Source organism: Cnephaeus nilssonii (assembly GCF_951640355.1).
Source record: "Cnephaeus nilssonii genome assembly, chromosome: 5".
NCBI classification, from domain to species: Eukaryota; Metazoa; Chordata; class Mammalia; order Chiroptera; family Vespertilionidae; genus Cnephaeus; species Cnephaeus nilssonii.
Window position 1 is genome coordinate 24,001,284 of NC_137076.1, and position 14,856 is coordinate 24,016,139.

Consider the following 14,856-nt stretch of genomic DNA (forward strand, 5'->3'; position numbering starts at 1 on the left):
TTCTATTAGAACTGCTCTGGCTGTGTCCCATAGATTTGGGGTCCTTGTCTTTTCATTTGCCTTAAGGTATCTTTTGATTTTTCCCCCTTGATCTCTTTGTTAACCCTTCATTGTTTAGGGTACTACTTAACCTTCATGTGTTTGTGGTTTTCAGTTTTTTTTTTCTTGTAATTGATTTCTACTTTTATCCCATTGTCATTGTTGAACATTCTTGATGTGATTTCAAATTTTGTAAATTTATGGAGACTTCTTTTGTGACCCAACAGGTGGTGTGTCCTGGAACATGTTCCATGTGCACATGAAAAAATGTATATTCTGTTGCTTTAGGGTAAAATGTTCTATGTAAATCAATTAAAATTATGGGATCTCTTGTGTCGTTTAAGACTTCTGTTTCCCTGTTGATTTTCTGTCTGGGTGATTTATCCATTGATTTCAATTGAATGTAAAGTACCTTACTAATACTGTCTTACTGTCAATATCTCAATTTATGCCCCACTTCTATACTCACTTTCAATAGCATTTAGGTGCTTCTATGTTAGATGCATATAAGTTTCCAAGGGTTATATTTTCTTGTTGGATTGGTCACTTTATCATTATGAAATGTCATTCTTTGTCTTGTTGTAAAATTGATTTTTTCTGATATAAGTATTACTGGACCAGCTTTTCTTTCATCTCCAGTTGCATAAAATATCCTTTTTCATCTTCTTACTTTTAGGTAGTGTGTGTTTCTTTCAATCTCAAGTGGTTCTCTTGTCGGTGGCACTTATATATATATATTCCATTTAGCCATCCTATGTCTCTTTTTTTTTTTTAATATATTTTATTGATCTTTCTACAGAGAGGAAGAGAGAGGGATAGAGAGCTAGAAACATCGATGAGAGAGAAACATCGATCAGCCGCCTCCTGCACACCCCCTATCCGGGATGTGCCCGCAACCAAGGCACATGCCCCCGACCGGAATCGAACCCGGGACCCTTGAGTCCGCAGGCCGACGCTCTATCCATTGAGCCAAACCGGCTTCGGCAATCCTATGTCTCTTGATTGGAGCATTCAAACCATTTACATTTAAAGTAACTATTGATAGGAATGTTGTTATTATCCAGCAAAACTATCATTTAGAATTGAAGGTCAGATAAAGAGTTTCAGAGACAAGAAAAAGCTAAAGGAGTTCATCACCACCAAACCAGGATTATATGAAATGCTGAAAGGTATTCTTTAAGAAGAGGAAGAAGAAGAAAAATGTAAAGATAAAAATTATGAACAACAAAGTGACAACAAATACATATCTATCAACAAATAATCTAAAAATTAAGTCAATAAAAAATCTGATGAACAGAATAAACTGCTGAATATAATAGAATCAGGGGCATAGAAAGGTAGTGGACTGACAATACTTGGGGGGAAGCGGGTGTGAAGGGTGCAGGAAGAGATTGGGCAAAAATCTTACACCTATGGATGAAGACAGTGGCAGGGGGTAAGGGCATGGGGTGGCGTGGGGAATCAGGTGGAGGGGAGCTATGTGGGGGGGGGGGGGGAGAAACATCTGTAATAATCTGAACAATAAAGATTTATTTAAAAAAAAAAAAGAATCCACCTGAGCCCTAACTGGTTTGGCTCAGTGGATAGAGCCTCGGCCTGTGGACTGAAGGGTCCCAGGTTCGATTCCGGTCAAGGGCATGTACCTTGGTTGCAGGCACATCCCCAGTAGAGGGTGTGCAGGAGACAGCTGGTCAATGTTTCTCTCTCATCCAGTGTTTCTAGCTCTCTATCCCTCTCCCTTCCTCTCTGTAAAAAAAATCAATAAAAATATATTTAAAAAAAAAAGAATCCAGCTGATATATATTTTTTTAAAATATATTTTATTGATTTTTTACAGAGAAGAAGGGAGAGGGACAGAGAGTTAGAAACATCGATGAGAGAGAAACATGGATCAGCTGCCTCCTGCACACCCCCCACTGGGGATGTGCCCGCAAACAAGGTACATGCCCTTGACCGGAATCGAACCTGGGACCCTTCAGTCCGCAGGCCGACGCTCTATCCACTGAGCCAAACCGGTTTTGGCTCCAGCTGATATTTTAATGGGATTTCCCTTGTATGTAACCAGCTGGTTTTCTCTTACTGTCTCTAAGATTATCTTTGATCTGTGGCAATTTAATTATGATGTGTCTTAAAACAGGCTTTTGGTTCATCTTGTTTGGGACTGTCTGTACTTCCTGGACTTGTGCCTCTTTTCTTTTGCGAGATTATGGAAGTTTTGAGTAATTATTATTTTTAAAAGTGTTCCAATTCTCTGCTTCCTTTCTTCTCTTCTGCTATCCCTATGACACAAATGTTGTTTTGCCTGAAGTCATCGTACAGCTCCCTTAAACTATTTTCACTTTTCAAATATTGATTTTAGAGAGAGAAAGACAACATTGATTTGTTATTTCACTCATCTATGCATTCATTGATTGCCTCTTGCATGTTGGGGCTCTCACCTGCAACCTTGGAATAGCGCGACAACTCTAACTAGCTGAGCTACTTGATGAGGGCTACATGTAAATTTTTCTAATAAAGGAACGCTTTTCCTGTTTTATAAAAATATTTTATTGCCCTAGCTGGATTGCTCAGTGGATAGAGCATGGGCTGTAGACTGAAGGGACCCGAGTTCAATGCTGCTTAAGGGCACATGCGTGGTTTGTGGACGAAAGGGGCCACATGCTAATCTCACAAACTCAGGGGAGGCCTGCATGGCAGTCTTGCAAGCTCAGAGACCTAAAGTAACCACAAAGGATGGTCTGAAATTAAACTTTAACTAAAAGCAGTTATGGTGGGTAGTTATATCCTAGGCAGGTATCTTCACTGACAAGGTCAACCTTTACCTTAACTGAGCTTATCTGTCTTTTTGCATCTATGATAACATACCCTTTGAAATGTCTGGGTAACTTGTAACTTCCCTTTTCCTGGACCCCTTGAAACACAACCTAATGTGGTGGGCACCAGGACAGATACCACAAATTCCTTCATTATCATGTTAATTGTTCCTGCACCCACCTAAGTATGTGTCTATCATTTTACTTTTTATCCAACCCCAGGGGGTCCCCACTTTGCTTTCTCCTGACTCTCTAGTCTATCACCAGTGGATTTCCTGTAACCCACCTATGTCCCTTTCCTTTTATTGCAATGTATAAATACAGATGTAGCCTGCCATTCTCCAGAGCATTATCTAAATTCATTGAGGTTCTGCTTCCCAACATATGTCGACAGTTTGGCTCAAATAAACTCAAAAAATTCTTTACAGGTTTCAATGGTTTTTTTCATTAACAGGTTGTGGGGTCAATCCCTAGTGGGGGGCATGCAGGAAGCAGCTGATCAATGATTCTCTGTCATCATTGATGTCTCTATCTCTCTCCCTCTCCCTTCATCTCTGAAATCAATAAAAATATATTAAATAGGATATTTTATTAACTTTTACTAAGCCATAATGGTAACATATTGTGTTTTCACATGAGGAGAGGATATATAAAATAATCCATTCTAATACGGCTTTTCAGATAAACATTGTTGTTACCCTTATTTAATTATACATTCTGAATCATTATTATCATGAACATATAAGATTCAATATATTTTTCTTCAACCAAATTTTATTTTTTATAATTTTTCTAGATGATTTTTAAAATCACATATGAGTGTTTATTCCAATACTAGAGGCCCGATGCACGAAATTCATGCAAGAGTAGGCCTTCCTTTCCCTGGATGCCAGCACCATCTTCCCTCTGGCACCCAGGACCCAGGCTTCCCTCGCAGTGCCATCTTCATCTGGAAGGCTGTCCGGAAGGACATCCAGTCTAATTAGCATATTATGCTTTTATTATTATAGATTGCCAGCGGTATGGGAGAGCAGCAGGTCAGCCACAAAAAAATCTGCTCTGCAGCCCCTCACAAGCCAGCTGCTTATATAGGGTAAGACAAAGATTACACGGGGAAATATGGATTACAGGCATGGGGAAGTAGAGATTACAGGCATGGGGAAGTAGGAGGCTGGGGTGGGACTACATTGTTTGGGCAACAAGGTTGTTAATCCATCCATGGGAATGTACCACATTCCAAGGTTGACTCCCAGGTCCAAGGCTGACTCCCAGGTCCTGAGGGCATACGCTCAACCAGGTCAGAATGTCCTTTCTTTAACCAATACAAGGCAATCCTAGTTAACAGAGCATGATCAATGTTTCCCATAACCATAGCTAGTCCCCAATATTCTATTTTTGCCCCTAACATTTCCCCACTGCTATTTCTATCATCTCATATCTGTGAGGTTACTTTTAGATGAAAAGTCTCTCCTGCTGCACTGCATCTGCTTCTGCCTTGAAAGCAGTTCCCAGGGATGGAATGCACCAAGTGCAGGATCTTGGATGTGTTTTCTATCAACTGAGAATTGTCAGAAACGTTCCTTTAAAGCCCTCATAACCATGGTTATGCTGCAATGGCAAATAATCTATTGCTGCCCCATTTTCTAGAACTGCCTCCCTGACCTGGCTCAGCTCTGGATTTATCCCAGGTATAGCCCTGGAGGAGGCATTCAGGGCTTTATCATGCTACAAGCCAGTCGGGTCACTTCTACATTAAGGGGGCCTTCCAATGACCGGCATAACAAAAATGGTCAAAGCAATGTATGCAGCAGGGTCTAGATGATTTTGAGAGCAAATTAATTAAAGCTGAGGACAGTGGAACAAGGAAGGGAGTAGGGTAGAAGAAGCAGCAGGAGAGAGCCTGGGCAGGGCTGCGTTGGCTCACTGGAAAGCCGGAGGGAAGGGGCCCTTGGCACAGGATCAGGGGGTTAGCCTTGGATGACCAGCCACTGCCCATGGCTCCCTGGCTGCAAGTCTCATGGGAACCTTAGAATTTAGGAGACGCTTGCTTGTGGGGGAAGAACAAGGGGGAGTGAAAGGCAGAGGCATATACCCGGAAGGGGGAGGGCACTACCACATCTTTATTTACTCATCCCTCTGTGCACCCTTAGGTTGTTTCCATATCTTGGTGATTGTAAATAATCCTGCAGTGAACATGGGGGTGCATATATCTTCCCAAGACATGTTTTCTTTCCTTTTCTTCTTCTTTTTTTGTCAAATAAATACACAGAAGTGGAATTGTTGAATCATATGGTATCTCCATTTTTAAAATTTAAACACTAATATCCATAGTTTTTTTCATAGTGGCTTCACCAATTTACATTCCCACCAAAAGTGCACTAGGGTTCTGTTATCTCTACATTCTCACCCACATTGGTTATTTCATGGTTGTGGATCTTTATTAAAGTTTTAATAATGTTTGGCACTTTTCAGAGTATTTTCTACTTTTATTAAATTTGGTCCCATTTGTTCCATTTGATTCTATTGCAAATAGATTTATTTTTTAATGCTGTTATCAGATTGTTCATTGCAGTGCATAGAAACACAGTTTATTTTTATATACTGATCTTGTATCATACCAATTTGCTGTACTAAATCATCAGTTCTAATAGCTATTTTCAGTGGGTTCCTTAGAATTTTCGGTACACAAGTTAAGTCATAGCAAGTGAAGGTAGTTTTACTACTTTCTATTCAATATGGATACATTTTATTTCCTTTATTGTCTAAATTGTTCAGGCTAAAATCAGTAATTGCCAAATAGAAGTGGAAAGGCTGGCATGTTGGTTTTATTCCTCATTTTCCAGAGAAAACATCCAGACGTTTCCCATTAAGCGTAGAATTACCTGTGGATGTCCCATATTCGCTCATTCTCATGTTCAGGAAAATCTCGAGTCCTGATTTGCTGAGTATTTCTATCATGAAAGGACGTTGGGTTTTGTCAAGAATTTCTTCTGAGTCTCTTAAAATAACCATGATATTTTCGCTTTTTACTCTGTTAATCTGATGTATTACATTAGTTGATTTTGAGATGTAACCCACCCTCACATATCTGCATACTTCTTTTCGGATGTTGCTGGATTAAGTCCTACTATTGGTTAAGGTATTTTCTTTTTTATAATCTACTAGAGGCCCAGGAGCATGAAATTAGTGCACGGTTGGGGTCCCTAGCCCTGGCGGGCGATCAGGGCTAATCAGGGTCTGGCAGATCAGGGCCCGAAGGCCCTGGTGGGGTGTGAAAGGAGGTGATGGTGGCCAGGCGGGGTGCGGAATGAACAGAAGCTGGATACCAACACTGCCCTCGGCACCCCGTCACCAACGGTTCCCCGCCATCCGATCCCACTCCTTCTCTCAGTGCAGACGCCACCACTGGAGGCCTGCTGGCCAGGGGAGGGATGGGAGAAGGGGCCAAGGGAGGTTTTGATCCCCAGTTTCGAACCTGCAGGAGGCAGCCAATCAATGATTCTCTAGTATCATTGATGTTTCTATCTCTATTTCCCTCTCCGAAATCAATCAAATATATGTTTTTTAAATGCAAGGTTTTTAGAGAAAGAAAGGTAGGGCAAGGGAGCTATTGATAGGGGGGCATTTGAGATCTGCTCACATTTCAGATAGGATAACATAAGGTGGTCCTCAGGGGTGACATGTGGGGAGTGGCAGTGGGTGGAACAGGACACTGTGGCTGAGGAAGGGCCTGTAATGACTGGGAATGTCTGTGAAAGTGACCCTGAGCCTGTGTTGGGGTCATGTCTGGAATCATTCATCTCCAAGAGGTTTTGATTCCGGAAGGGAGGAGAAACATGGAGATCAGCAGGCCTTTCTTAGCCTAGAAGGTGATGCAGGCGGCAGGATCGGCTGCCCTGCTTCCCTACAAATGTAAACACACAGTGTCACTGCACATGGACGTGAGTCATAGGCCAAATCAATTCCCTACCAGAGCTGGTGGCTGTGTCCTGCCATTCTCTGGCTGTGCTGCGGTGCTATTGGCTGGAAGAGGGAGGGGAGGGGGGTGCTGAAGCCATGCCCCCAAGCGCATGTAGTATGCGAAGGGGCAGGCAGGAAGCCAGAAGCTGGAAGTCCAAGCTGAGGCGGCCGGCAGCGCTGCATCTGCCATGGAGCTGGACAGGGAGTAGCTGTCAGTGCGACCGGCTTTGGAGTCGGAGGGGCTGCACTTTCTGCACATCACTGGTGAGTCCCTGTGAGCCCACAGCACGCCAGCTGGGCTGGGTCGGGCCTGGCGAGGTCTTTCCCTCCTGGAGCCGTTCTTCCCAGGGTGGCAGCGTCAGCCGTTTTTATGTCCCCCCCCCCCAAAAAAAAAATAATTATTTTTTTATTGGAAAGCAAGCTCTGGGCTTGCGGTTCCTGGTATCCCTGAGCGATAGCATGCACCTCCAAGTCTCACTGCGCCCTACGCCCATCCTGCATTGAGCGTCTGGCTCCTGGTGGTCAGTGCACTTCATAGTGACTGGTCCACCAGTCGTTCTGGTCATTATGCCGTTATGGTCGCTGGAGTTTTATTATGTAGGATAGGATATTCACAGAAAAAATATGTCTGCTCTTGGTTTGTTTTTGTGGTGATGCATCTGAGCTGCCCTACTGACTGCCTATGTAAGTGAGACAAGTCATTTAGCTCCCGAAGTCTCAGTTGCCTCTCTAACCAAAGGTGCTCAGATTAGTGCTTCCATGTTTGGGAGTCTGTGAAGGTGAAAAGTACTGAGCCAATCCTCCCGTGGTGCTGAGTGCCTTACCCTTAGTAAGCCTCTATCAGTGCATTTATTTTAAGTATTCATTTTTATATATTGGTTTTGGGTGTACTGCTCAGTGGTTAGATGTGGAGAAGCAAGGACTTGGTTGGAATGTCTGTAAGGAGGATTCTCCGAAAGGTTGGGGGGCCTCTGAGGGGACCTTGCTGAAGGCGGCGGCCCCTACCTGGACTTTTCCATACAAGGCCGATTCCCCGGGCTGTTTTGCTAGAATCTCTATGTTTAGTCATTTAGACCCTTCCTTGTAGAAGCATATGCTTTCCCAAGGATGCTCACCTTGCTGATTGTATCTAGAGGTTAATTTTAGTTCAAGCTGTTATGACAATAAGCGCCAAAGGAGGCAGGCGAACGGGGCTACTTGCCGGTGATAGCCAAGTAGTGCCTTAGCCCTCTCTTTCACAGAAATGTGGGTTAGAGCAATCGTTCATCCCTCACTCAGGGTCTGCTCGGTCCGCCCTGGCAGTTAGACAGTCATATACTATACAAGTGTTTGCGTCGTAAAGTGTCTTGATTATTAGTGTTAGCATTCCTGTTCCTATTTTCATTATCCTTGTCGTCATTATCTTATAAACACTAAAACAGTTGTCCAGACAGTGTGGCTCAGTGGTTGAACATCAACCCTTGCACCAAGAGACTGCTGTTTTGATTCCTGGTCAAGGCACATGCCCGGGTTATAGACACAGTCCCCAGTGCAGGAGGCAGCATACCTATGTTTCTTTCTCATTGATGTTTATATCTCTCCCTCTCCTTTATTTTCTGAAATAAATAAAATATGTATATACAAGTATATAGACATATAGACATATCATTTTTAAAACGTAAATCGAAACTGGCCGGTAAAATAACTATGAAGTAATGCTTTTTTTTTAAATTTTTATTTTTTTAAAACACATACTTTATTGATTTTTTACAGAGAGGGAGAGGGATAGAGAGTTAGAAACATCGATGAGAGAGAAACATAGATCAGCTGCCTCGTGCACACCCCCTACTGGGGATGTGCTTGCAACCAAGGTACATGTCCTTGACCGGAATTGAACCTGGGACCCTTCAGTCCGCAGGCCAATGCTCTCTCCACTGAGCCAAAGCAGCTAGGGCTGAAGTAATGCCTTTAATATAATTCTGTGATGACTGTTTTGATTTCATCTATGGGTGGTTATTTTTCCTCCTCTGAAATCTTCAGAATACATGCTGTGATTAGGATGTATTGCCTTCTTAACTAGATAGAAAAATGTCATTGATTCTTCCACTACTGCTTCAAACACCATGTCTATATTTCAGTCAGACCACAAGGAAAAATATTATTAAGTACAAACAAATATCTGTTCTTCTGCCATTTAAAGGTACTTCATGCTTTCTACCCCAAAAAGGATCCATTGCTTCCTTATTTTCACTCAGATATAAGAGATGCTGGAGTGCAACTTGGGAGTTCTCCAGTGAACACTGAGACTGGCCCCCACACATGAAGGAAAAGGAAAGACCAAAGGAAGAGACAGACCACTCCAGATTTTTAAGTGGCCGTTCTAATAAGCAAAGGAACTTGCATACCAGGGAGGTCTTGGGTGGCCATGAGAGCAGTAGACCCCCAAACTGCCCACCAGAATCTTCAAAGTTTACCTAGAAGCCTTCACTGGGTCACCCGGTCAGATGGGGTCGGCAACACATTGTTCTCTCAAACCTCCATCCTTGAAATGGCCCTTAGTTCTCCATCAGTGGGCAGAACATATATCCCAAGGACAGGGGTGGGAGGAAGGAATCTGATTGCCCAGTTATATCTCATTGGTTGACCAGCTGTGGCATCTTCTCAGTGACCCTTCCACAGAGCAGCTGCTTGAACCGTGTGTAACTCTTTCCATTAGGGCCATATGCCAAGGCTACAGGGAAAATCTCTCTATACATACAAGGAACTCCTTGTGCCTTTTCAGTGGAGCTGTTTGATGAAAAGATCATCTTGTAGGGTGAGTCTTAAGACCTCATGGTTTCCATGGTGCAGGTGGATGCAGCAACACTAAGTCTATTCTGGCCCTTGTGTTTACCATGATGCTCTTACCCCCTAATGTATCACCAATGGATTTCATGTAACCCACTTGGATCTTCTCTTCTGATTGTAGTATATAAATCTAGAGGACTGATGCACGAAATTTGCGCAAGAGTAGGCCTTCCTTCCCCCGGCTACTGACCCCGGCTTCCCTCTGGCACCCAGGACCCAGGCTTCCCTCTGGCCGCCTGCAGGCACCCGGGACCTGGGCTTCCCTCACAGCCCCAGCTTCATCTGGAAAGATGTCTGGTCTAATTAGCACATTACACTGTTATTATTATAGATAAGGTACAAAACTGTCATTCCCCTGAACAATATCTCAATTCATTGACATTTTGCTTCCTGACAATAAACTCACAAAAATTCTGGTGAGGTTTGAATGATTCTTGCATTGACAAATGGAACCCAGATTTATGATGAATCTCATCATTACTGGATTAAACAGTGTAACTGTGGTAGGCAACAGGAATGGCACCAGGTGTCTGACTGGGCTCAGACCAAACGTGGGTTCAGCAACCTGGATACTTGGGTTCTGGCTAGGAAAGAATTCAGAGCAAGACCCAATGTGTAAGAGCACAGTTACTGGGTAAATTACAGAGGTGTGAGAAGTAATTCTTAGAGGAAATGGGCTTAGGAAAGGAGATATGGAGGTAACGGAAGGGCCCTTGGAGATTGGAGTGCAAGCTAATGGTAACCTGCCTGGGGGAGGAGATGGAAGGGAAGGGAAAGGTACAGGTGTGCTCCAGGGAGGGAGAGTGTTGGGTCCTCCTTCCTAAAGGTTTTAGGGTGGAGATTTCAGGGGAGGTCCCAGGGGAAGAGCTGAATGGAATATTCTGTAGCTTTCCAGGTGTGTCCATTCAGGGATGTGGCCTCCAGTGATGGATTGGCTGGCACCAGAGCAGGTGTCATTATTCAATGCAGCTGGTCCTGATGTCAGCCCTGGCATTTTGTTGCTTATCTGGGCCTGGAGCTAGAGGAGGAAAAGTCTCCCTGGGGACAAGGTCCCACCCTACAATTGACTGCCCATTGCTGGACACCTGGGCTCTCCACCCTGGTGACCTCTGTACCTGGCCCATCTCCTTGCTCTGCGTGGGTCTGTGGAACTGCCCACAAGATAACCACAAGTAAGGGGTGGCTCATGACCTCGGAGGACCGTGACTGAATCACCAGCGGGAACACATTTTTTCATGTGGAAAACATTTTCTGAAGGTAACCATTCTAAATACGCAGAAGTCACTTTTCCCGCTGGACATGATGGCCTGTTTCTGGTCTCAATGCTCTTTCTGGGAATCTGGCTGTAGTTCTGGAAGGACACCACCCTAAGGCATCCCTGGTCCCTGAGCCTGTGCACCTTTTTGGCAAATGCACACGTCAGACTCCAGTTGTCAACAAAGATCAAAATGGAGCCAGATTCATTAGGTGCCTTTTCAGTGTGTGTGTTTGCAAGGAAGGACCACTGTTCCCTGGGGACTCTCAGCCCTGCCTCTCAGTGCAAACGTCCTGGACAGGGGTTGTGGCTGCTTTGGGCTCAGGCCTGTGCACCTCAGGCGCTAGGGGGCGATGTCTGCGAAGTGTGCGTCCTCTGAGTAGTGGGGGCGGGGGGTAGTGGTGGTGGTGGGCGCGGGTGGGTGGGGCTAAGCTCTGCTTCCACCCTTTTGTTCCTCTCCCTTCAGCTGCTCTGGGATCGCATCTCCCTTGTTCTGTCCTCATCTGTGGAGCTGCGGTCTGTAAGGTGGTGGGAGCCGCAGGCGGGACTCAGGGGGCCCAGGAAACCAGAAATGGTGAGTGTGCGGCCGGGCGCGGACACGGGGAGGAGGGGCGGGTGGAGCCGCCGGGGCGGGACCGTCTCTCCTCGGTCAGGTCCGGGGCCTGCGGACCCCAGGCGCCCGGGGGCTCCGCTGAAACCGCAGGCCCCTCGGGCTCGCAGTGTGGGGCCCAGCCGGGACCCGGGGTCCGGTTTGTCCCCGCGGCAGGGCCTTCGGCTGCGGAGCGAGTCTGGGCAGCTCTGCACCCACATCCCGCGGCTCCGCAGTTGGTGCGGTGACCGCGTGGAGGGTCAGTGGGGACAGTGGTGACCCGGTCTCCGCGGTTCGTGCCTGGGAGGAGCTGTGGTCTGTGGGGTCCCCTGTCCCTCCTTTCTCCCCAGAAGGATCCCGTTTTCTCCTGGGTTTTGATGTTTGTGGAGCAGGCTCTCAAGTCCACCTCCTGTCCCCCAGGCCCTGCTCTGCAGCCAATGCCTGCATTTCCAGTCTCTCCCCCGAATCCTACACCCCATCTTCCCTTCTCTGAGTCACAGCATCTTTATCAGCTGTTTGTTTTGTGTTGCTTTTCAAACGGTTAAAAACAAAATTCAGCTGAGTAAGTGGAAGGTCTTATTGGCTTGATTCCCATTCACAAAAGGGGCCGCATCCCATCTTGTAAATAGAATCTGAGGAGCTGTTCAAAATGGAAGGTGTTTACAATAGGCAGAAAGAAGTGGCTTTGAGAGGTTATTAGCTAAAGAAAAGAGGGATTGCTACAGGCAGGGTCACCTTCCTTAGGGGAAGGAACAGCAGGAGGCTTTTAGACAGATTAGTGTTGGACAGCAAGTTGCAGAGTGACTGGGTTAGAATTTTACTCCTGGGAGAGGTGAAACTGCAGGTACATACAGACATGCACCCCTGAACCTGGGGAGTCCACCTTGAGGCAGTTTTGTTGTTTTCAGTTCTCTACACACACCTGCATGGTGTTTCCTACTACACACCTAGGCCATATGGTGTAGCCCAGAGATGGGCAACCTTTTCAGCTTGGTGTGTCAAACTTCGCCAGAAAACTGAGCATAACTCGGGTAGTGTGTCACTTTGAGGAAAAAACATTATTTCGCAAATGTTTCATCCTCGGCATGCGGCCGCCTCAGCGGCTGCGTGTCATCAGAAATGGCTACGCGTGTCAGTGCTGACACGCGTGTCATAGGTTCGCCATCACTGGTAGCCTCTGGGTCCTAGGCAGCAAACCTGTACAACATGCTACTGTACTGAATACTGTCAGCAATTGTAATGCAGTGGTAGTAAGCATTTATGAAAAGGTGCAGTAAAAATGTGGTGTGCAAGGTAGAAAATGGTACATCCGTGTGGGCACTGACCCTGAATGGGCTCCAGGACTGGAGGCTGCTCTGCAGGAGTCAGTGGTTGGTGAGTGAATATGAAGGCCTAGGACGTTACTGTGCACGACTGTAGACTTTATCACACTGTACACTCAGGCCAGGAAATTTACAAAACACAGATTCAATCAAGCCCAGGAGGCAATGATGCAATCAAAAGGCACAGTCAACACAAGACCTCTGAGGCTGCTGCCCGCATAAAACAGCATACTGCTTCACAGCCCAGTTTTCTTTCACTAAGTAGAAAGCACACAAAGATAAAGAGGATAGTACAGCAAATACAGGAACCAGTTTCTCATCATCAGGTTTCTATGTAGTGAGTGTAACTGTATGTGCTGGACTTTCACAGGACTGGCCGCACAGGAAGCTTGTTTACACCAGCATCATCATAAACATCTGAGCAATGCATTTCCCGATGACATTGTGATGGGTATGACATCACTAGGTGACTGCAGTTTTTCAAATCCACTGTAATCTTTTTGTTTTATAGAAGGGATTTTATTTTTCATTAAGTTACAATTGACATACATTATATTAGTTTAAGATGTACAGCATAATTATTTGATATGTGTATGTATTGTGAAGTGATCATGGCAATAAGTCTAGTTAACATCTGTCATCATATATACTTACAGAATATTTTTTTCTTGAAAAGAGAACTTTTAAGATTTACTCTTAGGAACTTTCACATCTGAAATATGGTATTACTATCTGCAGTCACCGTGCTGTAAGCTGTATTTCCATGACTTATTTTATAACTGGAAGTTTGTACCTTTTGACACCTTTCATCCATTTGACCCCCACTGCACCCCCGTATACCACTCCTGCAACCTCTAGCAACCATCAAGTCTGTGCTCTATCTATGGAGTTTCTTTTTTAAAGGTTCCACAGATAATTGAGAACACGTGGTATTTCTCATTTTCTGACTTTTTTCACAAAGCATCCTGCCCTCAGGGTCCATGAATGTGTTGTTACAAGTGGCAGAATTTATTTTTCTGATGGCTGAACAATACAATAATATTCCTCTGAGTGTGTGTGTGTGTGTATGGATGCACCATTTTCTTTAAAATTTTTTATTTTTCATTGGTTTTTGGAGAAAGTGGAAGAGAAAGGGAAAGACAGAGAGAAATATCGATGTGAGAGAAACACATCACTGGTGGCCTCCTGCACATACCCCGACCCGGGCTCAGGCCAGCGAGGGACAGTTGCATCCAAGGTGCTTGCCCTTGATCGGAATCAAACCTGGGACCCTTTAGTCCACAGGCTGATGCTAATATTTTGTGGAGGATTTTAGCATCTATGTTCATCAGGGATATTGGCCTGTAATTCTCCTTCTTTATAGTGTCTTTATCTGATTTTGGAATTAGAATAATGCTGGCCTCATAAAAAGAGTTTGGAAGTGTTCCTTCCTCTTGGAGTTTCTGAAATAGTTTGAGGAATAAAGGTGTAAGTTCTTCTTTGAATGAAGAAGAACTCCCCTCTGAAGCCATCCGGACCTAGACTTTTGTTTGCTGGGAGTTTTTAAATAACTGCTTCTCTTTCATCAGTTGTTATTGCCCCATTCAGGTTTTCTGATTCCTTCTGATTCAGTTTTAGGAGGTGGTATTTTTCTAGGAATTTGTCCATTTCATCCACATTGTCCAGCTTGTTGGCATATAGTTGTTCATAGTGTTTTCTTACAATCCTTTGTATTTCTGTGGTGTTGGTAGTTACTTCTCCACTTTTGTTTGGTTTTACTTATTTGGGACCTCTCTCTTTGTTTCTTAATAAGTGTGACTAACAGTTTATCATTTTTTTTTTATCCTTTCAAAGAACCAGATCTTGGTTTCATTCGATTTTTTTGTGTATTGTTTTTTTAGTCTCGTTATTTCTGCTGTAATCTTTATTATTTCCTTCCTTCTACTTACTCTGTTCTCTTTCTAGTTCTTTAAATTGTAGGGTTCAATAATTTATTGTTGATTTTCCTTGTATTTTGAGATATTCCTGTAATGCTATGAATCTTCCTCTCAGAACTGCTTTTGATGTGTCCCA

At 44.4% G+C, this 14,856-nt stretch overlaps 1 protein-coding gene across 1 annotated transcript in view; it reads left to right on the forward strand.

Annotated features, from left to right (window-relative positions):
* LOC307100248 (uncharacterized protein) overlaps positions 1-14,856 on the forward strand; it is a gene marked incomplete at its 3' end in the record, with an annotated part of 127,214 nt that overhangs the window by 61,683 nt on the left and 50,675 nt on the right. The window contains exon 5 of the mRNA XM_079772636.1: positions 3,863-3,945. Coding sequence (XP_079628762.1) covers positions 3,863-3,945 — 83 coding nt within the window. The remainder of the gene's footprint in view (positions 1-3,862; positions 3,946-14,856) is intronic.